Source organism: Channa argus, chromosome 9 (assembly GCF_033026475.1).
Source record: "Channa argus isolate prfri chromosome 9, Channa argus male v1.0, whole genome shotgun sequence".
NCBI lineage: Eukaryota > Metazoa > Chordata > Actinopteri > Anabantiformes > Channidae > Channa > Channa argus.
Window position 1 is genome coordinate 15,398,016 of NC_090205.1, and position 27,050 is coordinate 15,425,065.

General features: G+C 37.9%; 3 protein-coding genes and 1 long non-coding RNA gene across 7 annotated transcripts in view; 2 read left to right on the forward strand and 2 right to left on the reverse strand.

Annotated features, from left to right (window-relative positions):
- Nucleotides 1-799: 799 nt before the first annotated feature.
- col28a2a (collagen, type XXVIII, alpha 2a) lies at nt 800-14,384 on the reverse strand. Its single transcript, XM_067517370.1, has 35 exons — nt 14,005-14,384; nt 13,185-13,759; nt 12,603-12,623; nt 12,436-12,495; nt 11,415-11,468; nt 10,314-10,358; nt 10,199-10,225; nt 10,070-10,114; nt 9,899-9,943; nt 9,667-9,720; nt 8,856-8,924; nt 8,696-8,764; nt 8,483-8,551; nt 7,406-7,474; nt 7,067-7,135; nt 6,883-6,951; nt 6,734-6,802; nt 6,590-6,661; nt 6,369-6,437; nt 6,202-6,273; nt 5,890-5,958; nt 5,738-5,806; nt 5,579-5,647; nt 5,421-5,489; nt 5,240-5,308; nt 5,007-5,075; nt 4,700-4,768; nt 4,530-4,610; nt 4,187-4,222; nt 4,060-4,096; nt 3,003-3,560; nt 2,556-2,866; nt 2,213-2,456; nt 1,034-1,225; nt 800-937 (listed from the first exon to the last, which is right to left on the reverse strand). The coding sequence occupies exons 1-35, from the start codon at nt 14,138-14,140 to the stop codon at nt 930-932; spliced, it is 3,708 nt and encodes a 1,235-aa protein (XP_067373471.1). The 5' UTR covers nt 14,141-14,384; the 3' UTR covers nt 800-929.
- LOC137133596 (uncharacterized) lies at nt 934-9,845 on the forward strand. The gene is made up of 4 exons (XR_010915259.1): nt 934-985; nt 1,105-1,239; nt 8,698-8,804; nt 9,254-9,845. It is a non-coding gene; the product is annotated as an uncharacterized lncRNA (long non-coding RNA).
- Nucleotides 14,385-20,915: 6,531 nt separating the features above from the next.
- Nucleotides 20,916-25,417, reverse strand: zgc:172182 (coiled-coil domain-containing protein 89). Its single transcript, XM_067517412.1, has 7 exons — nt 25,277-25,417; nt 23,506-23,978; nt 22,459-22,589; nt 22,241-22,377; nt 22,084-22,160; nt 21,902-22,001; nt 20,916-21,808 (listed from the first exon to the last, which is right to left on the reverse strand). The coding sequence occupies exons 1-7, from the start codon at nt 25,334-25,336 to the stop codon at nt 21,722-21,724; spliced, it is 1,065 nt and encodes a 354-aa protein (XP_067373513.1). The 5' UTR covers nt 25,337-25,417; the 3' UTR covers nt 20,916-21,721.
- Nucleotides 25,418-26,122: 705 nt separating this feature from the next.
- The window catches only part of lrp2a (low density lipoprotein receptor-related protein 2a), a 42,763-nt gene continuing 41,835 nt past the window's right edge, over nt 26,123-27,050 (forward strand). For 3 of the 4 annotated variants that reach the window (XM_067515581.1, XM_067515582.1, XM_067515583.1), the window contains exon 1: nt 26,125-26,288. In XM_067515581.1, the coding sequence (XP_067371682.1) occupies nt 26,219-26,288 (70 nt within the window). In that variant the 5' untranslated portion in view covers nt 26,125-26,218. Of the gene's footprint in view, nt 26,289-27,050 lie in introns of all 4 variants that reach the window. The other variant, XR_010915175.1, reaches the window with a different exon arrangement.

Sequence of the window (27,050 nt, forward strand, 5' to 3'; positions counted from 1 at the left end):
TTCATTTCTGGTTGCCATGGAGCTCAGATAAAAGTTTATTTTGGTGGCATTTGCCTTTATGAGTAATTTCTTTCAAATAAAAAGTATCCTGTTGAACTATGTGGATAATAATTTCTTATTTACAGGAAAACAAAAATAAACTTAGATAGGATTTAGGTTTTAATAAACTTCATATTTATGAATGAACAAAACTTCAGTATTTCCCCTAAAATTGTATTTGTGCTGATGTTTTTATCTTACGATGTAGTGTCCAAACTACAATACAAACATTTGGCCACAGATGACGGATATAACAATAACAATACTGGTATTTTGCTTAATAAACTCTACAAGTAGGAAACTAGAATTATTGTTTATTTTATTAGTAAAAACAAAAGAATTATTCAGATATACATTACAGTTATGCATACTGCACAAATCGATAGGCCTTTAATAGATGCAGAAAGCCTTAACCTTCATCACTTGAATGAACATTTTCAGCAGACCTCTGGAAACAGTACCTACACAGGCAAGGCCCTCAATTAAAACTATCAGGTATGACATGAATGATAAATATAAATGTATCTTTTATCAAATTATACCAACCCAATGTAGACAAACAACTATTGCTGCCTAGTGGGAAATGTATTCAGTATGTGTGAAGCACATGGCTCAAAGAAGCATAAGGACAGATAGATTCATTAAATTGTAATAAATCCTTAGAAGTGCCAATGCAGCCAATCCCTGATTGAATGATTTTTTTCCCCATGTCTATTAAGGCCAAATATATATTTTTTTATAGTAGTAAAAAATGTCAGCATGTTACTTTTCCATCAAAATGTTACAGTGCATGACATGTTATGAAAGTGTGACAGGTGAGAGATCACATTACAATAATGTCAGCAGACTGTAGAGCAGAAATGTTCACTTTCTACTGGCTTCCTCTCCTTTTATGCAGCTGGGAACAAGAAAGAATATATAAAGAATCAGTGAACAGTGAACAAAGGTATTGTATATTTCCTGTGAAAACAAGTAAAGACAGTAAAAACGTTACCTGCTCTGAATCGAACACAAGTCTTCCTGCATTCATCTTCTGTTATGTAACGGTTGTCGTTTCCACCACAGCCTCCGTACCAAAACTGTGCACAAGAGTTGGCCTGTCTATCATAGTACCAGCGGATGATATAGTCTCTGCAAGTGCCTTGGTCCAGGGTGAGGCTGCACCGTGGATCAAGATGAGGGGTCTCTAAAGGAGAAATGGTGGGTGAGATGCACATTTTCCAAATATTATTTATGTACACAGTAAGAATAGCTGTGGGTTTCTAATTATACTACAGTATGCAATACTACAGCTGTAGCTCAGTTGGTAAAGGCAGTCATCCATGGACCGCAGGGCCAGTGGTTTGATCCCCGGTCCCAGCTATATGTAGAAGTGTCTCTGTCACTAAACACCTAACAGCCCGTTCCCATCCCCAGCTGTGCAGTGCCGGTCCAAGCTTGGTAGAAATTGGGGAGGAAGGGCATCCGGCGTAAAAACTGTGCGAAATGAACATGCGGACAATAATCCGCTTTGGCGAACTTTGGAAAAGCCGAAAGGACAAAAAACAAACAAACAAAAAAAACAAAAAAAACAATACTACAACAGTTTACACTTGTAGGCAAAAGCAATGTAGTGTAAAACAACAGTATATCCAACCTTCACATAGATGATAACTCATCTTTACAGATGTTGATTTTACTGTGTGGTTAAAGGCTGCTATGTGTGGTACTTTTAAACATTAAATTGAATGTGTTAAACTCATTTACAGGTTATCAATCAGGAAAAGAAAAAAAACACTTTGTATGATCAAATAGAATTCAAGACAGCATTAAAACCTGTTGCCAGTTGGCTCCACACCTCCCTAAAACAGTTTTAACATGACATGAACATTTTCTTATCTTTGTGATAGCAGGGTTTATTGCAAAACTGGTATTAAACAACACTGGTTTTCGCTGCAGTCTTACCTGATAAATTGTCTACTGCGGTAATGTCAAGCAGGTTTTTTGTATAAAGTCAGTTTCCATTGGAAAATTGAAAAAATAATAAGTATACGCAAAGCAGACAAAATGAAAACTAAATATAATCACTTTTGCAATTCACATGGAATTATGGAAAAAAATATGGAAATTGTGGTTTGTGCTAAAACAGAAAAATAAACCAAACTAGTCTATTGATACGTATGGAAAAACTCACCTTCAGGCAGAACAGGACCTAGTGCTGTCTTGAATTGATTGGAGTTTAAGGATGAAACAGAGGCCTGTTTTGATGAAGGTGTATCAGGTGAGGATGTTGAAGATGATAGGACTGCCTCAATGGACACAGAGCTTTGTCTCACAGGCAATAAAAATGTTGTTTTGGTATCTACAGACACTGTATTGACACTGCCCTGCCCCCGGGCTCTTAAGTCTAAATCTTCACCATCTTCATCTTTCACCACCTAGAGAAAGAAAGCAACACAAACATTTGTCAGTGTGCTGAAGAAATCTGAAATATCATTATAGAAAACAAAGAATACTGGAACATTTTTAGCAAAAACCTGAACATGGAGGGAATCAGCACTGATTGGCAGCTTGAAAGTCTCTCCTCGGCTTTGGCTGTTGGGGAGAATCTCATTTTTGTTCAGATTTTTCTCCTCTTGGTAATTGTAGCCATTTATATTGTTTCCATAACCATAAGCATTTTTGCCAAAGCTATTATATCCATTAGCATTCTCTCCATATCTGCTGTTTCCATTTATACCACGACCCTGCCCATTGTTGCTGTTCCAGTGTCCATTTGTAATGTGGTTGTAAATAAGGGCACCATTTTCATCTTCACAGAACTGGTTGACGAGTTTAGACTCCAATGCTGAAAAAAGAAAATAAGAAATCTGTTATTATTTAAGACTTTCTCCTAACTATGTGGTGAAATCTATTTTAGCTATATATTTCAGTAAAAACAATATTAAAGGCATGGCATTACAACAATAGACAATGATTATCACCTGGTAACGTATTGAAGTCATCAATAAGGAACATGTGTTCACTGTCAGGGTCAGAGGCTATGAGGTTGAGTTCTAGCAGGAACTCAGCTTGTGTAGGATCAGAAGAGTTGACTATCCCAAGGGCGTACATCTCAATATTTGCAGCATGGGCCTCCCGCACTGCGATGTCAAGTTTCACAGGCTCTCGTTTGTCCGTCTGGCCATCAGTAATAACGATGGCCACTTTTCTGACTCCAGGTCGAGCGCTGTAGAAAGCCTCCTGAGTTGCCTTTCTAATGGCAGTGCCAGTGTTGGTGCCCTCCCCCATATAAAGCATTTTTCTGATTGCCTGCTTGACTTCCTCTTTGCTCACGTAGCGAGCCAAGTGGAACTCCAAATGAACCTCCAGACTGTAGAGGACCAGTCCGATTCTGGTGGCGTTGTGTCCAACTGTGGTCCGGTCCACCAACCTGGTGACAAAGTCTTTAATGATTTCAAAGTTCTCAGGTCCGACACTTTCTGAGCTGTCAATGACAAACACAAGTTCCATCGGTGTTTCTTTGCATTTGATTCCACATCCTAAAAACAATAGTACATACATTTTAGCATTTGTATACAACATTTATTAGTCGATACCTGTGATCCTGATGCCTCCAGTACTCTAATGGTAGTTTTAGGTAGTACCCCCAGTCACACCAACATTTCTCATTCACAGGGTTGCATTGAGGCCAGTGCTAATATAACCATTTTTATATGTTCACAGTTAAAAATGTGAAAAATTCTTAAATGTGCTAGTCAAGGTGCTGACATTACGTTATTACTGTTAGTTAAATACATCCAAAGCTACTGGTATTTTTGTACATTCAGGCTACTGAATGTATTTAATATTTGTGCAGGTAATTGTTCACTAATCAGAGTACTGGACAAATTGAAACTTTGACCTATTCGTGTTGACAGAAGTAACTTCATGGTTGGTAGGATTTCGACTCTGGAGCTAATCCTCTGAAACAAATGTCATGGCAGTCCATCCAATGTCCAAATTTGGTGGACCTGTTGATTATACTCCATGTGGACTTACCACAGATTTCTTTGATCAGCTTAATAATGTCTTCTCTCTGAAAAACATGGAATATTAACATTAGTATAACTAATGTAGTATTAGTATAATTTGAATGATCAGTCATTTGTTGGATTAATGAACTTACTGTGAGGCCTGGTTCTCCTTTTGCTCCTGGCTTTGCCTGAGAAATGTTAGAAACAATAACACTATTTCTTCTGTGTTTTTTCAGGGTCAATCTTATACAGTACAACACAAGTATAGAGCCTAGGAGAGACTTGTGTCTTAATTTGCTCAATTTGCCTCTCAGCACATTTTACCAGCAAATGCAATCCTGTGTAGACAAGCATTAAATGTGCAGGTATTACATGATTGTAAAAGATGAAACATCTGTTCTGCTAACACAGTACATAGAGTAGCTTCATTGAAACTTGATATTGACAGTTTTATTACTGATGAGAGACACACTGAACAATATCTGTTTTACTTACTGCTTCACCAGGGACTCCAGGATCTCCCATATCTCCTTTTGTACCTTTCATACCCCTTTCCCCTTGCAATCCACGATCACCCTGTAACAAAGGAACAATATGTGATCATTGAGAGACCGGTTACAATCACATTTCAACAAAATTTTGATAGCTACATTTAAATGCCTCACCTTAGCACCAGGAAAACCATCTCCTTGTGGCCCTCTAGGGCCAGTCATACCTTGAGGTCCTGGTTCACCCTAAAATTTGACTAAATGTCTTTAATCATGCAGGGGAAAATACACCATAATTCTTGAAAATAATTTGTCCTGCAGCTACTTTGTAGCAGCTATTATGTAACATCATGACCAACTAATTGCATCATAGTGCTTTGCTCTTACTTGCTGTAGAAAGTACAAGAGTAAATAAATCCCAACTTTAAGAGGTTGGTGAAGTGCTTGAAATGCAGCTCTTACCAAAAACTGGGATATGATTTACCTTTGGTCCTTGAATACCTTCTCCCGGAGGTCCAGTTGGACCAGGGGGTCCTGGCCTGCCAACATTACCCTTAAAAGAAAAGTAATGAGACTATTAGCTTAGAAAAGAAAACAAACAACTTAAAAACTTGCATATAATAAATCATAAAGTATTACAAACTCTTCAACATAGTGTTAATACGTATCTCATTTTAATATAAATTATAATTAGATCATTAGATTAATGTGTCTTACTGGTGGTCCTTGTATGCCCTCACCAGCTGTTCCAGGCAAACCTGGCAATCCTCTAAAGCCAATGTCACCCTGGAGCAGACATGGTACATATTATATAAAGGACTCTGAACATGAATCTATGCACACCTACATTCCCACACAAACAAACGGACAAACAATCAAAACATTTATGGACACAAACCTTTGGACCAGGAACTCCTATTCCCTCTGGGCCTGGCTCACCGGGTAAGCCCGGAATGCCTGGAGGTCCCTAAAAAATACATAATTTAGATTAGACCATAACTGTCTGCACATGCACAAAACTTTAAAATTTGAAACTTCTGTGCTGGTGATACAAACTGTAGGGCCAGGAATGCCTTCGCCTTTTGGACCAGATGGTCCTGGTAAACCTGGATGACCATGATCACCCTATTTAAACAAAATTCTGTGATGAAGACCACCAGGCCGATGCAGTCATTGTAAGTATGGTTTCTAGGTTTTGAAAAGCATAGTGTTTACCTTTGGGCCTGGTAATCCGAGGCCTGTTTCCCCAATAGGGCCTGGAGGACCGGAAGGACCTTGATCTCCCTAGAGACAAGACAATAAAGTTACAGCGATGATGGTTTATTCATCAAACTTAAGAGACGGTTTAATGAGTTTTTATTTTTTACCTTCGGACCTGATATAGACCGTCCTGGCAGCCCTGGCATGCCCTGCTGCCCTGGTATACCACGTTCACCCTGCCAGATATGATTTTAAAAAAGCATCACATCCATGTCCGTATTTAGCAAATATCTGTGCTACCAACAATTTCTACTGGGCTTGTTTTATTTCTCTATCCAAGTTTTTTTTTATAGTGACAAGAAATTTCAAACGTAAACTATTCATTTTAGCATAAATAGAAAAAGGTTGGGGACAAGAGCTCATTCTACTTCATCAAAGAAGAAGATCACACCACAACAAAATTCTCATACAAATCTTACTTTAGGTCCAGAGGGTCCCGCAATTCCTGGAGGCCCATGTAACCCACGGATGCCCCTGAGTCCCTGGTCACCCTGGGAGGAAGTAGAGCCATACATAATCACATTAACATTTGTTGTTTTATAAAATATAAGCTGTGTTCAGATATGCAGTATAATTTAAACCATACCTTCTCCCCTTGAATGCCAATTCCTTGTGCTCCTTCAGGACCTCTTAAACCAGGTAAACCAGGTTCACCCTAAGAGAAGAATAGTAGATAAGACTTATTGAGACATTGCATGTAGTTATTGTAATTGTAAGGCAGTAGAAAATGTAAGATGAGGCAGGGGCCAGATACAGCTGGTTTCCTACAGGTAGTGACAGAGTATAGGTTTCCTACAGGTACTGCACCTTCTGGCCTGGAGCTCCATCCTCTCCAGGGAGACCAGGTACACCAGCTATTCCAGCTGCTCCAGGCTCTCCCTGAAACAGAAAATGATGAATTTAGTACCTTGACCATAAACAATTATGTTTTATTTAGGTAAAATGTCTGACCTTTGGACCTGGTTCACCAATGCCTCCCTCTCCCGGAGCTCCCTGCTCTCCTGGTAAACCTTGGTCGCCCTACAAATACAAATAACGTTATGTCATTGTTTCAGGTCCCTCTGAACAAACAAGAAATAATATTTACATTTCAAACAAACCTTGGGTCCAGGTAAACCTTCCCCTGGAATTCCTCTGGGACCTGATGGACCCCTTGGACCTTCGATTCCCTGTGCAATAAAGATTAAAGAGAAATAAATACCAGAAGTGCTACTATTGCATTTTTGTGTGTAAGAGAATGGAGAGGCACAACAAATGAATACTAGAACATTTGGATATGCTAACCTTTTCTCCCTGTATACCCACTCCTGTCAGCCCAATTGGCCCTGGAAGTCCTGGAGGCCCCATTTCACCCTGCGAGTCAAACAAAATCATTAGGTCATTATAGAAATACATTTCCAGTCAAGCATTACCCATAGTACATAGTGATATTACCTTTAACTTTGAATGTTTCCATGTTATTTAAATGTATATTTTAAGGCTACACTGCTGATCATTGTCTCACTTAGTCTTGTTTTCCAAGAAACTATTTTATAATTGTATCTATAGGACATTCGAGCCCTTATACAGATTTTATTTGTGCCTTTGCACATTTGTGCCTTTGAATACAAATTCATAATATACCCTTTCTCCTTTGATTCCTGCACCCTGCTGTCCCCTTAGTCCCCTCAGCCCTGGGAATCCCCGATCCCCCTGTGAAATAAAATCAGGTCATCTCAATCAGTTACATCATAGAAACTTTAGATTAGTTCACATCCAAATCTACATTGTTCTTAGTAGAGAGGAGATGGAGGAAGAGCAAGTTGGCTCCTGTTACCCTATTGTGGCTGATAAAAGATGATCCAATGCCCAGTGAATGATGGTTCAGATACTAGCATTTACTTCAACATATAAATTATGAAGTGAAAAGGGTAATGATTAGAATAAAATGCAGACATTCAGACCTAATAATAGTAACTTTATCTGTGTGAGCGGAGAAGAGAGGGTTTGGTCGCTCACAAATTCCCTTTTAGAAAAGGAAGACATTAGCAGAAAATAAAACTTATTCCAAAGAATCTGGCATGTGTCAAACAGATGCTTGTGTGATTTGCTAGAGAAAATGTCAGTAAATCCCAAGAGTTTCCTATATAAATAAAAGTGTGTTAGATTCTTTAAAATTCTCAACAGCTACACAAATATGGTCCCACACATCCCGTCTTGTTCATGAAGCTATGACACATCAGCTATATAAAGTGTCAAAATGCAGCATGTTTTAGTTCTTCAGATATTTACTGACACATATAATTAATATTTGGCATATTTTGGGTCTTAATCATTTTTGTAGCTGCACTGTGCATAAAATTTATGCAGTTACATGTATTTAGACCCAAGCCGTTAGCTACTGAGGAGCTTTCTGGGTTAAGTGCTGAATAACACCTTGACAAAGTGATTAATGCAGGAGGTAGTGGGGTCTTTGCTTTCTTTATAAAATGTTTAGACTTGAGGCTGCAAAACCCTTTTCAATATTAACATTGCACAAGGAAAGCAAGACAATTTACTGTACCCATTGCACATGTATGAATATTTTGAAGTATTTAGGAATTAAGTGATGATAAACTAATAAGCAATTGTCTATTTATCAGAAACAAACCTGTTAAGGTGTTCAGAGTTTAATTTTCATGTTTTAGTTCTGCTTTTCTCTAAATAGACCTAAACTAATACCTTTGGTCCAGGAAACCCTTCACCTTGCGGTCCTTTTTCTCCTTGAACACCTTGTGGTCCTTGAGGGCCCTGTAAAGAAAGTCAGAATGTGCTACTTGTCGCATAAACAGTGCCACATCGAAGTAGACATATATACATTTACACAAAGTACACATTTTTCAAATGTTGAGCTGAAGACATCACAGTTTCAGACTCTGTTTCTTCTTGACTTACAGGAACTCCAGGTTCACCCATTCCTGGAGGACCAGGAGGACCTGGTCTGCCCTGGAACCCAATGTCACCCTTGCCAAACGAAATATAGATACCAATTAAACAACCAAAGGTAATCCCAATTAATGGTAAAGTGTTTAGTAGATATCCTAACATGACTTACTTTTGGTCCAGGAAGTCCAATACCAACTTCCCCCTGAATTCCTGGAGGGCCAGGTGGGCCACGTTCCCCCTGTTATCATAAACATAGTAAGACTAAACACTATAGGACACAGGTAGAGTAAATTATAAAGGTTTGTGTTTTATTTTTACTTAAAGATAAGTAGAAAAAAGAAATATAGAGCTCAACCAAAATAGATATGTTATCAAGTAATAAGTGTAATTATTTAATCTGTTCTTTCATGTATAATTTAACTGGTTTTCATATTAGTTTAACCTAAACAAGTACCTAAAGACCTAACAATCATACTCACTTGGGATTATGGAGTACATTTTAATTAGATTATTTTTATTTTTTGGAATTGTCCAAAACATTAATAGAAAAAAACACTTTTCTTACAGGAGCCTTTTTGGGGAACACGCAAACAACTGTCATTTGCACACATTGTAGTAAACATAATTCCCATGTATGTTTCTAACTGCAGGCCTTTTTAGTAAAGTCCACAGTGCTGTAGGATCCTTCTACTCTGTATTTAGAAACAGGACGAATGCCATGCCGAAAACCTGTAGTTAGATTTTTCGGCCAATGGTTCGTCCTTGTGCTTGAAAATACCATTATGATGGAAAGGACTTTTGCTCACTGTCAAATGCTCACACAGGGGTCTATTACCAGACAAAGAGGCGTCTGTGCTGTTTGGTTAAAACTGGGATGGTAAAGCTACAACCTCCTTCTGAAACAAATCTTTAAAAGCAAATTTTAAGGGTCAGAGCTGATATGCAAGAGGAGGTAAGTGAGTTGCTTAATAGGGTCTGACCAGCTTTCCCTGGAGGCCCTGGGGTCCAGTGTCTCCTTGTGGTCCTGGTAAACCCTGGGCAGAAACAGCAAACAACCATTAATAAAAAAAAACACCCAGAACTATATGGATGTGTGTACAGGGGCTTGTGGCTGACATGAGAATTATGTATACATATTGAATGTATATTTAAACATCATTATGTTCTCCTGTGTCTGTTAATCCTATTATTAAGATAAGACATGTTACATACCTGTGGACCTCTGATTCCTCTTGGTCCAACTGAACCCTCAGAACCCTAAAAAAACCCATCACATTGGGAAGACGAAGACCATGATATTAAATACAAAATGCACACCGAGTAAGAACTTTCAAGCTAGAAGAATAATATTCAGTGTGTGTAGCGTTGGTAGTGCTGTCGTACCCTGTCGCCTTTGATTCCTGGTGTGCCACACTCACCCCTCTGGCCCTGTGTAAAATTACAAATATTGTACAATTTCTGCACGTGACCAGGAAAATAAAAATATCATTGGTGTTAACCTGAGCTGTATACCTTCTCTCCTTTGTAACCCGTTTTTCCCTGTAGATCAAATAAAACTGATTTTACATGTGAACAATCTGAAGTTACAAGAGTGAATTTATCTCTATTTTGGTCGGAATTCATTTACCTCAACACCCTCTCGTCCAGGGAGTCCAGGTAATCCTGCTTCACCCTGATATGACACAAATGCAGTAAATCATTACATCATTGATCCAAGCTATTGTATTTAGACATAAATGAGCTGATTAAAAATATAGTACAAATGGGTGTCACAATATGTAGCACTTCAAAAAACAAAGGAAGGCCTTAAAATTCATCCTGTATTTGATCAGCTGCCACCACTGAAAGGCTGATACAAGGTGACAAAGGTGTCTCACACAAAAACATATGTAACGAAATAATGCACATAAAGGGAATGTTTTTTGGGGGGAGCAGACAGCATGGGCCCCCTGATGCAAAGGTAATTGTAAAACTTAATGTGATTTAAGTTAAAGTTTATGGATTTCACAATATTGTTCCATTTGCTGTTATGTTGATGTAAGCACCTTCGCTTACTATTGTGAAAAGTGCTATATAATTAAAATATAATTGGCCTGACTAAAAGCAAAATATTTTAGATTTTAAAGAAAGGTTTGTTGAATATTAGCGTGAATGTAAGATAATGGCTGAAGCTAGACACTGTCCATCATACACGTTTATAGACAGAAACCCCAAAATTTGTTAAACCACTATTAGAGTCTGAGGTACAAGAAATCCGAACCTGAAGAAACTGACTTGGCATGGACTTGGTCACTAGTAGAAATCGCATTTAAGAGACAAAAGACTGCAAAGCATGAGCTTAAATCGTATATTAATCACACATTGTAATAATAGGTGCATAGTATTTGTTTTATGAGTGCATCTAAATACTCACTGCACATATCAGTATTCTTTTAGAACTGAATACAGTGTGCAATCATTTATAATAAATGATTTGTGTTGTTTATCTCCATGAGCTCAGCATACAGATTAGAGATTACAATTCACCACTATTTAATGCCAAGTGAACTCATTTGAACTTTTTCTACAGGGTTAGTTTTAAGTGTTATCTATTTCTACTACAAATGGCATAAATAGAATAACCAAGGTCAGGCCTCACTAAAGGGATACCTTGTGGAGTATTCAGAAAGTATTATATAAATCCTAGAAACATGCCCATAGCCAAAAAAAGTCCATCCAAAGCACGCACCTTGTGCCCTTTCAGCCCTGGGGCACCATCCTCGCCAGGGCGACCTTTCTTTCCCTGGAAATTGAAACAACATGTGAGTTAAGACGTAATTAATTTCATTTTAATTCTTCATTCTCAAGTCTGTGTGCACCTGTAAAAATTTACAGGTACAGTTATGTTTCACTTTGTGGAGCTGAACCAGGAAGATGGAGAAAGGTCACTGGGTGGATGTCTGAAACCATATGTGGGCATGAAGTGGCTTGTCCACAGGATGGGGATTATGATCTTAAGATACACCTGGACAGCGGATGTCAGCTGCCATTCAGAAATCGCTAGTTTGTCTCCATAGACTGACGGGAGCAATTATGAGAGCCTCTTAGTCTGAGTGTAAGAATGTGAAGAATCTTTTTGAGGAGAAAGCACCTGGTTGATGATGATGCAGCTGTCTGTCAGCAACATGATTATATGCCAGGTCAGGGCAAAGCTTGACATTAGCTGAGCTGGCTATAATCTGAAGAGAGGAGGAAGTTGAAGAGACATTTGGATAGGTCTGAATATGTGAATGGGTATCAAGAGAGACTGGGGATTATCTTATTCTAGCATCACAGAGAAAATGTGTGAGATCTGGTGCTACATATTGCAGTCCCACTCTTGTATCTGTCTCACTGATGCAACAGTAGATGTGAGATGTATGACCAAAGTTTTATATGGATTAGAGTTTCAAATTTTGTGGTTCTAGTTTCCCTGGTGAACACCTCATGTTACATGTGAAATGCGCTTTAACTGGCAGATACACAGTACATAAAATTGCATCAAACACATTTCACTGGGAATATTAGCCTGTCCGTTCCTTTCTCTTGCCATCAGATAACTTCTACTGATATTTGCAAGCTCTATTGTTGACACAAAGTAATTCTCCCAGTTTTAATATATTTTTTTTGACAGCAGTTTTCAGAAATCCTTCCTTCTCACCAACCTATGTGACAATTCAAAGGAAACTGCTACTTGGTTTATTTTGCAAAGGTTGAAGCTAAATACTTACAGCAGGCCCGCTGGCTCCCCTCTCTCCTTTCTCACAAGTACATCTCTCAGCCTGAGGGCACTTCAAGATAATGAGATATGTTTATTAAGCTGCACATTACACCTACATATTATTTAATGTCAAATGTTTGTACTGTATAAATGTTGTGTAATTGCAGTTGTACTCACTCCTTCATTAGCCAAGCCAGTCTAAAAAAGAAAGAAAGAAAGATTTGATAAATATCTAATGGAACGGAAACTGTAACTGCATTTTGCTCGCCCTTTCATTCATGTTCATTAATTGTTCAGAGATATGAGGAATTTAGCACATTAATTTCCTGCATACAGTAGGTATAGTAAACCACTGAAATAAAAAATACTAAAACCCAATAGGGACTATATCAATAAAGAATAATTCAGTATTAAGAGCATCTTCGGAATTTCTTTAATAATATTGATAGTGACAAAGAGGTTAGAGTGTAACAAATCAAGCTAAAAATGTATTTAAATTTAGGTGACGTGAATGAGTGTTGCAGTAATAAAATAAAAATGAAGCTTTTTTTAAAACAAGATAATCGTACTGGAAATATATTTAGACAACATGCAGATGTCAAACTCACAAATCCATAAAGATGCCACAGAGATTAGTTTATTGGTTTTCTATATGCAATGTCAGCATCTCACCAATATACGAGTACCTGAGCGAGCCTGTCCAAGGTGTCAACTCTGAGCAAAAAGGCATTGAAAGACAAGACAAAGTAGCATACTCACAATCTCAGTTACGACTTTTTCAACAATGTCTTCATCTTGTAAATTGAGGAGGAAGTGGGAAGTTGGGGAACTGGCGAGTACACGGAGCTGAGCTACATTGGTTGGCTCCTTGGCTGCTCGGGTGATGCCCAAAATAAAGAATGTGATGCCCTGGTTCTTGGCATCAGCAACAGCAGAGAAAATGTCAGGGTTCCTTGGATGGGAAACTCCATCTGTCAGCAGCACTGCTACTTTGATGCTTTCAGGTTTGGATTCCTCCAGGTAGATCCTGGTCATGTTGGTGATGGCATAGGTGGTGTAAGTGCCATGACCGATGTAGGTGATGGGAGCTATATGCTTCTTGAAGCTGTCCACTCCTCTCCAGTCTCTGAAGGTTTGTTCTGTGATGACATGGCTGCTGTATTGGAGGACCGCCACCCGCAAGCTGAAGCTGCGACCGGTCTGCAGCCGAGTCCATTGAAATCTTTCCACCACGTTCATAGCAAATTGCTTCTCTTGCTCATGATTGTCCTTAGCAGTCTCAGAGCTGTCCAACAGGAAAGAGAGCTCCAAGTTACAGTTTCCATCTAGGATAGCTGTATGCGTAGAGAACCAATAAAACAAATGTTACTTTTTAGTGTTACTCTTTATACAGATGAAATCAGAGACTGTGTTATCATTTGATTTGCTGTAAAAACCCTGCAGTTTTTTACATGTAAATGTAAACGTCTTTACACACGTAATTAGTACAACCTAGTACATTAGGCTGTCAAGGAAAGAATGCATTTTAAAACACTTTTACAGCAAAAGTATGAATATTGAGAGACAAACATTTCTTTACCTTGTCCATCATAAATATTTGCAGCCAGAGGTCTGACCCTGTAATTCTTGATCGTTTTCTTCTCCTCATATAATTCTTGGGTCCAGACACACACCAGTGCTGGGATGAGCAGCACTGATGAAAAGAAGGAGAACATCCTTGTCCCAACTACAGAGAAAAGTAGCAACACCAACTCAAAAAGTAATTACTGAAATATTCAGTATTGTTGATGACAAATCAATAGATTGACAAATCAATAGATTTGTCATCTCCAGTTAAGACTACCAAACTAATTAAGCAATTATCTCCACACTCACTAAAAATCCAACCTCCTGGAAATACTGCAGTTTTAGGTGTCTCAATACCCTATTTTGAATGTCACCCAAAATGCAGACCTGAAAAACGAAGCAGGATCATACTGGGGAGGAGAAAGTGAAAGACGCTGGGACACTCACTCCTCCTTTATAAAGAAAGCAGCAATGGGACAGATCCCATGGAGATTTGCCAAGACTCGTGCTCTGCCCTTGGGCAGGGGGAAGGTTTGAATGTGTTTGCAACAGTAAAGAAGCATTCTGTGTATTTGCTGAATTTAGTATGGTATTCGCAGTGCAATCAACTGCCGATTTTCCAATGGGGCAGCAACATTTCAATACTACTGTATTATAGTTACCAAATTATTGTATGTAGATTGTCTGTTGCTTATATTTTAAATGTATAAAGTTTTAATAACTATAAAAAGAAGTAATGTCTGGTAAATACATCACAGCTGCACGTTTCAACACAGATAAAACCTGTAAATACAATCTGATTAACTGTTTAATTCTTCTTTTTATCTTTAGAATGTTTGCTGTGAATGGTTAAACTATGATTATATAGTTTTTTTTGGTAAGTTGAATATAAAAATTGCTGATTGGTTTAAAGCTGTTTTTGTCATGCTAAATTAGGAGGAGTAGGATTCTGGAGAATGTGGTCAATCGTACATTTTTGTCACTTTCTGTACTAAACTATGTTACGTTTATAAGGATACAAGGAGATTAATCAACACAGCAAAGATTTTGGGTTTAAAGGGTTCTTCAAGCTTTGGTATAAAATGTTGAATTGATGAAAGCATAAATTCCACAGGTGGAATAGGTCCTAGTGGCAAAGGCCAGGTCACCTTTGGTCTCTGCCCTGGACTTTGGAATATCTATAACGTCTATGCCTGAGGAAAAAGGGTTAGTCCAAACATTTTCTAAATGAATCAAAAGTGGTCAGGTTAGGTCAGACATGTTAGAGAAGGGTAGTTTATGTGCACGAAACAGTGGAAGAAGATAGTAGAAGAAGTAGTGTTGAGTAACAAGCACAGTACAGGTTTTGAGTGTTAATATAAGACAGCCCCATATTATTAGCAATAAGATCCTCTCAGTAACCCAAAACTATGAGTTATGTGCAGCTACTGTAGTAAATGCTCTTTTGTTAGTTTATGGGATATGTTTCCTTTAATTATTTGTTGATTATAAGAAAGTGGCACTCAGAAGGTGAGTAATATATGTAATATATCTTTCAGAAATGGATTCAGGTGGTACTTCACCTCACATAATCTAAATGATGACCATCTGACCATTCACTAGTAAAGATAACCTTTTAACGTACTCCTGGTGTGGTTTAAAGATAGACCTTGTCCTGTGCAGACTGGCTAAGGATTCATGGAGAATTCTGGAGACTTGTAATTCAAAGCTCTGGGCAAGAAGTAATTAGAGGAGGTTTTCTGACACAAAGGAATGTAGCACTAAATGATGGCATGGTAAAATTCACCTTGTCCCTTTGCTTTATGATAGATGACAACCATTCATTGTGCAGTAATGTAAAAATGTTGTGAAAATAACAGCACACTCAAGTTGCCATCCATGTACATTCAGCACTGACTGAATGCTTTTGTTTAGATTTCCGATTGTGTTTGCTCTTCACCATACTGATGTTAAACTTGTAACTAGAAAAGGCAATTTCCAAGGAAATTACGTGGGAGAGCTGTTAAGTCGCCCGGTAGAGGCCGACCGCTCAGAAGCTGCTGAGAGCAGAGGCGTTTGTACGTTCAAAGCCGCAAACGCTGAAGAGAGATAAATACAAACAAAAAGAGAAAGAAGAAGATGACAAGAAAAGGAAAAAATCCAAAATCCCAGGAAAAGTTGAATTAAGAAAAGAAAAAAGTAGAAAGTAACAATGGAGGAAGTAAATAAGTAAAAAGTTGATATTTAAAGTGTAAAGAAGCAGAAAAAGAAGCAAAGTAAAAAGTTGCTATTGAAAGTGTAAAGAAAAAAGTAAGAAGTGAAAAAGCAACAACTTGATTAACAAAAGTGGAAAGAAGTAGTAAGAAACAAAGGAAAAGGTAAATATTCCCAAAGTTAAAAGAAACAAAGAAAGAAGCAAAGTAAAAAAGTTGCTATTAAAAGTGTAAAGGAAGAAGTGAAAAAGCAACAACTTGATTAACAAAAGTGGAAAGAAGTAGTAAGAAACAAAGGAAAAGGTAAATATTCCCAAAGTTAAAAGAAACAAAAAAAAGAAGCAAAGTAAAAAAGTTGCTATTAAAGTGTAAAGAAAAAAGCTAGAAGTAACTAATTAGAAATGAAGGAACCATTTTAATGCTGAAAAACTGTTGAAAAAAAAAAAAGTTGAAAAGAGCTTTTAATTTGAAAGTGTGTTTCCTGTCTGTGTCTGCGTGGTAGTTTGTGTGTCCACTGTAGGGAGACTTCAAAACAAACTCATTTTAGCATTTAAATGCTAAATAATTAAAATAAGAATGATAAAAGGCTTTTATTTTGAAAGTGTGTTTCCTGTCTGTGGGTGTGTGTGTAGGGAAACTTCACCACAAAGTCATTTTAGCATTTAAATGCTAAAAAGTGGATAAAATATTATGAAAGGCTTTTATTTTGAAAGTGTGTTTCCTATCTGTGAGGGTGTGTGTGTAGGGAAACTTCACCACAAAGTCATTTTAGCATTTAAATGCTAAAAAGTGGATAACATATTATGAAAGGCTTTTATTTTGAAAGGGTATTTCCTGTCTGTGAGGGTGTGTGTCTGTGTGTGTCTCCACTGTGTATGTTGAGGGAGAAAAACTCAGGTAAAGTGTGTGGACACAGCTCTGAGGCTGATTACATGACGTCATGCAGCTGTGTCCGTTACCATGACACTGACTGCTGCCCGCTGCCCGCCTGCTGAGTCATGTGAGCCAAAGGCAAAGGCAGGCTGGAAAAGTGCTGAGACTATGCCTCGCAAAATGCTCAAAATATGAAAAAGTATTAGTCCTATCGAAACAATTCAAAAACTGTGAGTGACAAAAGGCTTCAATGAACACACTGATGTACTTTATTTGAAGATACTCCATAAAATGAAGGCGTGGTGGCGATTTTAAAACAGCCCCCCGTTTGTGATTTGATTAGAATTTAAGAACCTCTGTTATAATGGGCTCCAATGGGAGTTTTGACGGCACTCTCTCTGCTTCTGGACACTTGGAGAAAGAACCGTCAGTCCTGTCACTATGAGAGTTACATTTACTGAAAGAAGACAAAAATACCTACATTCTGATGTATAGTTTGTTTATGTAAGATTAAAGTTGACTGAAGGAAAGAAGGAAAAGAAGGAAAAAAGTTGCTAAAAGTGGAAGCTGAAAAGTTAGAGTGCGTGTGATGTCACCCACTCTAGCTGCTCCAACATTCCGCAATACACACTAATGGAAAAGTTGAAAAAGCTCCAAAAGTTGCCTAAAACTAAAACTGCGATTATTCAAAAAGTATAAAAGATAGAAAGAAGCTGATCCACCCAGAAAAAGTTGAAAGGGACTAGACCCGTATAAACTTTAAATGAAGTTTCTACTCCAAAGTATGACGACACAAGAGGCAGATGAAAAGTGGCAAGTTGAAGGGAAATTTTAAGTGCCTTCCATTCATTTTCTATGGGAAAAAAAGTTCATAAAAAGTGAAATATAATAAAAAGTATAAAAGTTATTAATGAGAAAAGTAATACCACCGCTGTCCTAAAAGGGACCTACGTTTAGGAAGTGGAACGAAGTTTCTACGACAAACCGTCTAGGACTAGATAGCGACCGAAAAACGGGCTATAATAATAATAATAATAATAATAATAATAATAATAAAGAAAAGGATCTCAATAGTGTGAGAGCTGTGCTTACAGCTCTCCCACTAATAAAGAAAAGGATCTCAATAGTGTGAGAGCTGTGCTTACAGCTCTCCCACTAATGAGTGTGTAACTATGAGGTACAGCTACATACTGTGGGAATACATATTGTATTTATGGGATATTGTTATTTTTAATATCTCATACTCAATTCTTAACTTCTAGTAAATATTTATTTCATGTAATTCATTTCTTTACTTTTGCAAGCATGTTGTATTCTACAGCACTACAATAGCAAAAAGTCAATGAATTCCGATAATGTTCTTTATTTAAATTTTAATAAAATGTTATGTTCTTGATTTAGGATATCATTGTTTTTCTGTTTTTCATAGTGTTTTGACTCACTATATGACATTTGGATCCAGAATATTCTCCCTCTATCTCTGCTGCTGAAAGAGTCGTGTCTGTCAGGGTTTTCCATGCATCAAATGCTGCTTTTGTTAACCAAACATATCTTTGGTGACTGGGGCTAAATGACTCAGTAATAAAATCAACTCTCCACAACTCTCCACATTACATTTTAAAAATAACATATATTTCTTTGCATACCTGATACTATTACTCTTCTACCCGTTAAACCTTTCTGTCCAGCTGATGAGCAGTTTGATCTAGTTTGATACTCATATGTACTATATGTTGTCTTGATTTCTCAGTTCCTCTTAGCTGGTAATCAGACAATGGAAATATGAGGCTGGAAGTGTGTGTATCTCTGCCAATTTCCTTAAATGAGCCTATGGTTGTTTAGTTACTACAACAGCTAACAAAGCTTGACCTGCACCAAGTCCCAACAAGTCAATTAAGCAGAATATCTTAGTGAAGTCTTGAGACTTGTAGAAGAAGAGGGAAGGGTGTCCAAATCTTTTCAAATGGCGCAATTACAAGTGCCTTTTTTCAAATTTTCATCTTCACAAAAAAGTGACAGACCATTAAAATTCGAAGAGTCTTGTAGCATATTGCAAATGCAAAAATACAGTAAATAATATTCACACAGTGTAATCAAGAAGTTGGCCTCATTCTAGTATTCATATTCTGGCTGTTTTAGTTACCACATTGGTTGCAAAGTATTTTTTAAGGCATCTCTTAAATATCGTGCTGCAACGTGAGGGTTGCAGCAACAGGTGTTGAACGTGTGCTGCCCTCTTGCTGTTAGTCAGTGGACGTGAAGGCCGACTTGCGCAGACAGGCCGTTGGTTTCTCGTCACCCAGGACGGGGTCTGTGGGGCAGCTCTGCAGCGGAGCTCTGTCGGCTGTGTGAGCCCGGGAGCAGCTCTTTGGACGTGAATTAGCGCAAATATGCGGCTCGAGTAAGTGAATCCATTTAGAAAGCACAAGCATTATAAGTCCCGAGGCTTTTTGGTAACGTCAGACTTCACGGCGAGGTGTCTCCATTCATTTGACCAGACTTTTCTTCGAATTAGAGCGTTGAGATAAAATATGTGTGTTTATTTTGTCGGATTGATTAATTCAGTGGCCACAAATACGCGTGAAAATATCGTTTATGCTTAGCTCAACTATCTAACCTCTAGGTTTAGTGTACGTAACATCGATGTTTAGTCTCTCCAATATGTTTGAATTTGACTTTGAGTGTCATTATCTTTGTTGTGTCTCTGTATATTTTTTTCATCCAAGGGTTATGATGTCCCAGCTTCTCAGGCAGCACAGGCCTTTTTCGTTGTGTGGGGATGTCTACTTTGATGAAGACCTGCCTCCCATTCTCAGGAACTGGAGGAGGTCACTGCATCTTGGTGAGTATGCTGAAGACTTACTGATCACTGCTCATCAACATAGTTTTTGGGTACATGTTATGAACACAGTTTTTATCTAAATTTAAATGCATTTATTTTCCGGTTGACAACACAGTCAGGACATTTGCACAGACAGTGGATGGCACAGAGGTTCTGGTCTTCAGGATACCTGTGGGCCCTCAGACCTTTAGTGGGTTCACAAATTTAATTAGAAAACCAATTGATGAGAGGGGTCATCATTTAGTACGAAACAGAAAGTATCAAGAAGATCCTGATGCATATATATTTGTTTATGTTTGTAAACCGCAAGCGTGCAGTATTCAAAGTATTTATTTTAATGATTTGGATGTTTGGAAGTAATTTATTTACAATTCATTATATTTCATAGACCCTTCTTATCTTACAGGGCTGCTGCTATTCATACTAAAGCCCCTGAGTTCACCAAAGTGAGCGTGATGCATGACATTGTGGTCGCTGCTCTGCTCAGACCCTGGGTGGAAAGATTGGTTGGTGGGTTTTTTTTTTTTTTTTTTTTTTGGCAGCAATAGAATTTTATTAAATGCTTGTCATAATAACTGATTGCCGTTCTCGGAAAGAATTAGCACTACTACGAAGGGCTTGGTTACTTTAGTACAATTGAGAAACTCAAGATTTCAATCGTCCACACCTGGAACTCTGCATTATTCAGACTACAAATGTTCATTGTGTTACAGGCCACTGTGTGTACCTGCTAATGACTTAACTGATCCTGCCTCTGCCACAACATTTGCTCACTTCAATGAATGTGCTTTTGCTGAGCTTGGTATCTGTCCTGCTGTGGACCAGGAGATCCTTTCTCCCAGAGGCGATTACAATGTCAAACAGAAACTTTGAGAGGAGCATTAAGTAACTTTCTGTAAGGTTCTAAAGTTTTGTGAGAAACGTTTGTACAGTATAATTTTCAGTCTACACTGTCGTTAGACCAGCGCTTCCTCAGGAAGCTGATAGACATACAGCATATGTATTCATACCCCTGAAATTTTCCACGATTTGTTACGTTACAACAATGTAAATGTATTTTATTGTGATTTGATGTGATAAACCAACACAAAGTGGTACACAGTTGTGTTTTTAATAACCCCGATTTAAACTCCGCTACAACTGTATCCCTGACCTGTCTGGTGTGTCCCTTTGACTTAATGATGCTGTTTGTTCACTAATGTTCTCTGACAAACCTCTGAGTGCTTCACAGAACAGATTATATTACACACAGGTGGACTCCAATTACTAAGTAGGTGACTTCTGAAGGCAATTGGTTCCAATGGATTGTAGTTAGGCATCTCAGAGTGAAGGGGGCTGAATACAAATGCACGCCATACTTTTCAGATAAAACCATTGATCATTTTCCTTTAAGTTCACAATTATGTGCCACATTGTGTTGGACTATCACATAACATCCCAATTAAATGATTTTACATTTGCGGATGTAACATGACAAAACCTAAAAAAAGGAGTATGAATACTCCTTGGTTCACTTGCATTGACTCATTCCTTTTGTTCTTTTGTGTGAACTTTGCTGTTGAGCTGAGTGTTAAAGGCTGAACACAACCTTTAAGCCTTGCCAATCTGACCCACTCGAGTGAAACTGCTCTGCTGTGTTTCTCTTTTTGCTGAATAAACTTCGTCATAAATATATTTTGTAAGCTGTCTTTGCCTCTTAGCTGGTTTTGCCGCAACAATTTTGAAATGTAAAAAATGAGTTTATTCTTGGTGTATTTGCTTTTATTATAAACAGAATCACAATTGTAAAACAACATAACTTGCACTTAATAAAACACAGAAGTTTAGCCTGTGAAGTATCGAAGCTTCTTATTTAGCTCCCTTTCCTGTTTAAGGAGGTTGGCACTGTGTTCTTTAAAGGCTTCAAAATCCTGTAAAATAATTAAGAACAAATGTTGAGCATGTTCTTAAATCCATCTGGGTTGTTGTTGCTGGCATTGTAAATATTGCAGATTTCAACAAACCATTATTAGCTTGTTATATTTAGTCATGGATTCATCAACAGCAGATTGAAGAGCCTTGACTTTTAAATCTGCATTAACAGCTTCTGCTTCCTGTTCAAACCTGAAGCAACATTAAGGACAGTTAGGGACATCACTTGTTTTACTGAGCAGAAGAATGGAAACATTGTTTACCTGCAATTTACCTGTGCTCTGCTTCAGCCCTGGCTTTTTTTTCTTCTTCCAGTTTTGTCTGTAACTGTTGGATTTCCTCTTGTTTCTCCTGTTTTTAAGACAAATTTGCATGTTCATTGCATGACGTAACTGATTCATGTTGTGCAGAGCTGAAAATATTTCAATTACCTGTATCACTGTCCCTCTTTCCATAGACAGAGACAAAAATTTGTTTTTCTCTTTGGTAAGCCTTGTTATGTTTTTACTAGTGTTGACCTCCTTCAAAACATGCTCCTCTTCAGCATTTTGTATCTGTAGCTTCAGCTCTGGTCATGGAAAGGCCACTTGTTTACAGGTGTTTGTATTTTGTAGCACTTCGAGAAAATAATGAAATATAGACCACCCACCTTTGCACATTTCTACAGCATCTTTTTGTTGTTGCTGAGCATTATGCAATTGATCAAGTAAGGATGCCTCCCTGGATTGTTGTTGAGTTGTTTGTTCCAGGAGTTTTGTCTGGTAATCAGCTAATTTTAGCCTTTAAAAAGATGCAACTTGTCAGTATAGTTAAAATGATCATCCATCTTTAGGCTAAGGGTGTTAAATGGGTTTTTCAGTGTACACATGATCCCTCACTGCCTTTATGATATCAAGTCTAGACTCTATGGAGTCCAGTCTGTGACTGTCAGTCATGATTTATCTGCATTTATTTATTTTTTTTAATATAATTTAAATGTATTAGCAGTCTACTTGGGATCATTGTCATGCTAAGAATATAACTGCCCCCAATCAGATGCTTTCCAAAGGGAATGGCATACTGAATGAAAACCTGTATGTTATTTTCAGCATTCATGATCACATTGTTTTGGACAAGATTACAGAATTCCAGCTCCAAACCATCAATGCATTTACATAGACTTAAGTAACCATGTGACTGTCGCCTTTCTTTGGTAATCTGACTGTCAGCTAACGTTAACTATTATGTAAACGGGAAGATGACAGACCCTTCATGAAGTTTCACATAGCTGATGAAGGATTGACGCTGCCTTAACTATCATGTAAATGAGAAGATGACAGACCCTCCACGATGTTTCACATGGCCGATGAAAGATTGATGCTGCCTTTGTTGGTGATATCAAATTATTAATGCTGAAAAGTACAAATTGTTTTAATTTTTTTTTATCTTGACAATGATCAGTTGAATTATATTTGAAGAAAACAAAACAACGAATAAAACACTGACAATCATGGAGGGGTCTCCAGAAAGTCTAGACTTGAACATCATAGAGGCAGTATGAGATCACCTGGACGTAAAAGACAGCCTTAGTCCATAGAAGAACTCTGGAAAGTGCTGAAGGAAGCTTGATATAGAGAAAGACAAAGTAATAAATATGGATTTTCAATGCAACCAGGAGATCCTTACAATTTACAAGGTTTTGCACTTTTACTCTTACCGATATTCCTTTTCTTTCTTTGTGTTTTTCTCTGTCAAGTGCTTGACTTCTTGCATTAGTTTTTGAAGCATCACTTCTTTGTCTTGTAGTTTTTGGCAGAAAAGCGTGTCATTTTCTTCCTGCAGTTTTTTGTTTTCCAACTTTAACTGGGCATTCTGATTTTTGTACTCATTCCTGAAAGCAATAATTCCTTCATTGTAGGCAGCTAAATCCATAAATCTCTTCTCTAATAACTGTACTTTCTGTCTTTCAGCATCCAATTTTTCCTGGTAGTCTGTTTCTTTGTCCTCTAGCTCTGAATGTATTGTTTGCAGGGCTTGATATCGCTGAAGCAGCTCATCTGATCTCTGTTTCAGTATTCCAATCAGACTTGACTGCTCATTGATTCTGGACTGCAGCATCTCTAGTTCTGTTGTATCCTCTTTTGAAAAACTTAGAAGTTTCTCTATGGAGCTCTGAATGCTGTTCATGTGCTGCAAACAAGGGAAATTTTTGTATTAAAACATGAAAGACGGGAGTGTTTTGTAGGTTTATAGTAAAGTTATATTCAGACTAGAACCTGACTGATTCAGTGTTTCTGTGCCTGAGGCCGCCACAAATGTATGTATGTTTTCTTTAGGCATTTTCAGGCCTATCAGCTACAGATATGTATATATAAAAAGCCAATTAACCAGCCATGACTTTATTTTTTGGTTTTTAGTTTAGATGGTTAAAGTGCTTAACATCATTGGCAGCCGTAACCTTCAAAATTTGTCCTCCTTTCACTAAAAAACTTACACACAATGTTACAGTAATACCAGTATTTTCCATTTAACACAGTAGAAGATACTTTAAAGCACTAAGAATAATATTTACAATAAATCATTATTTTTATAAAATCCAAAATTAGATTTTTCATTAATGGTACACAGATATTTACAGTTAAATAAAGTAGCCCACTGTATAAGATAAATGAACTAATTGGGGGCAAATATAATTTTGTTCACCACTGGATTCTTATGAAATTACTGATGCATTTACGTATAAGCCGTAGAATAGGAAAATTAGTTGGTTCATCTTGGCAAGGTCAAGACCTCTGTGTAACCAGTAAAAAACTATAAAACAAACCACATCATCAACAACAACAATAATAAATAATTAACTTGTTAAATCTAAATCTATCTAATGTAAATCTAGCAATACTCTGAGCAAATATTTGAAAATCGAAATAGCTACATCTGTCACTTCAGCTCCAGAGATCTAAGTTGCATGCATGCAGAAACAATGAAACTGCCAGAGAAACACGTTTTTACCATCTATTTTAACTATAGCGTTAAAGTAAATACTTAAAGTGTTAAGAGTTTGGCGGTGACATGTCTGAAGACATCGAGTTTCATTAATGTTAACTAACACCTGCCGGACTGTTAATGGTTAGAGACGCCAGCCAATTCAGCGTTTTTAAATACACTTTAACTATAATGCTAGTTGACCTGTTGAGGTTATTTTACTAATTAAGCTGCCTCACAGGGACATGTTTTCACCAAGACTTAATACATTTTATTCATTTTTTAAATTCAAATTATTCAAGATAATTTTAACAATAATGTTAACGTAAGCCTATTAAGGTTATAAGATAACTTGACATTAAGTGTTGCCAGTGGTCGGCTAAGTAGGTAGCGTTAACCGTTAGCTAAACTAGCCCATAACTTTAAATATAATTTTAGCAGGCCCCCTTTTTTTACGTGGTCCCACATTTATCTTATCAAACGAGAGGCGGAACCTTTTAAATTACCTCGACTGAGCTGTCCTTCACCTTCATAAAGTGTTCTGCTTTTTTCTGTGGCGCTGCCATGACGTACTAAAGTAAAGAAATCACAATAAAATGCTTTGTTTTGCTTGATGTCGAAAGCGTCGGAGAGGTTTCAGTTGCTCGGTCGCTATAGCAACCGTACTTGATTTAGGCGCTTTTAGTGGCAGGTGGGGCGGCGTCGATGCTCGGCCGCAGTGAGGTGCTGTTGGGCTTCTTATCAGCTTCTAAGTTTCACAGTGACGGTGAGGAACATGCCAGGAGAATCCGTTCTCTTGTGCTGCTTAAATCCTGATTAAGTATGCTATGTTTTCAGTTGCATAATCTTCACTTTTAAATTTAAAGTTAATATTACCTGTCAAATATTAGCAATACCGTATTTATATAGGATGCTAAGGGAAAAAAACGAATTTATAGCTTATTCCACTTCAACCCTTTAGCTACATCAAGTTTAAAAGTGTGACACACGAGTCTGACAGGGTTATGGATATTAAACTCGACGTGTCCCTGTTGAAAGCCTCGTTGCTTATTAGCCTATGTGACAGGTGCAACGTTAGGCCTTAGTGTCGCAAGTTTTTCGTAGTTTATTATTTGAATTACTCCCATCATTGTTTTCCCCCAAAGACTCCTGAGACAAGATTGATTCCAAAGTGTGCAGCAAACAAACACAGCCTGCAATGAGTGAGAAATCACTGGCACTAGGGGACAAGTCTGACCTGCATGGCATTATGCAGATTCCAGAGTTAGAGGGATTTATCCGGAGGGCCGTGGCTGGGTTGGGGGAGCGGCTGTCCTGGGCTTTGTCCACGCCCCTTTTCATCAACTAGCGGGCCAAGAAAGACAGACCAGAGGAAAGCAAGAGCATCCGAGACCCAGACCCCGCTGTACTCCTCCATCTGCACAGCGGAGCTGGACGGACCAGCCAGTATGTGGAGATCACTGCTTCTTAAAGTTTTCCTTGTCTTCATGTTCTGTACTAGATGGTGCCACTCTGAAGGTAAGTAGTGTATTTTTTTTCTCCCCTTCTGCTTTTTTTTTGCCCACACAGGCTGTCAACTGAATGATTCATTGAGGAACTACAGAGTTTTGATACTAGTGATTCACCAACTGCACTTGTTTCTAAGTGAAAACAAACCATTTATTGTGTAGATTCATGCAGAGCTGTCATGGTTTATTTTGAAAAATGTAAACAATGTCCATCCGTTGAGTATTGATAAAAATCAAGGAGTACAAATCTACAGAACACATGGAAAGAGCCTTGTTGATTTTTCCTGTCTTGTAATGGAGCTACACATTATCTTTCAGTAAATTTGATGCGGCCACTGGTTAAGTAGTTCTAGAGTTGATCAGTTAAACACATAGTATTACTTTAAAGGTTGAGCACAAAGCCTTCCTCAGACAGATTGGAAGTTCTCTTGAGGAACTTTTGCCTGAGCTTTACTGTTGCTAGGTAACAGAAAAGAGCATGTGACTCACAATCTGTGAGGACTGAGAGCTACTGGTACAAATCTCATTTAGTGGAGCAGATTTTACACTGCAAACCACTGACTCACACTTGATTGCAACTCGAGGAAGAAATGTATTTCTAATGTAAGACACATTGCTCAAACACTGCTTTTACTACATGGCAGTCTTGTGTTTGTCTCCTGTGTTTGTAGCACAGCTAGATTCTTCTTCTCAAATTGTAATCTGCTTTCTTTTTGCTCAACCCTTAGGATTTAAGCTCCTTAGTGTGAATCAAGCAACTAATTAAACTGCA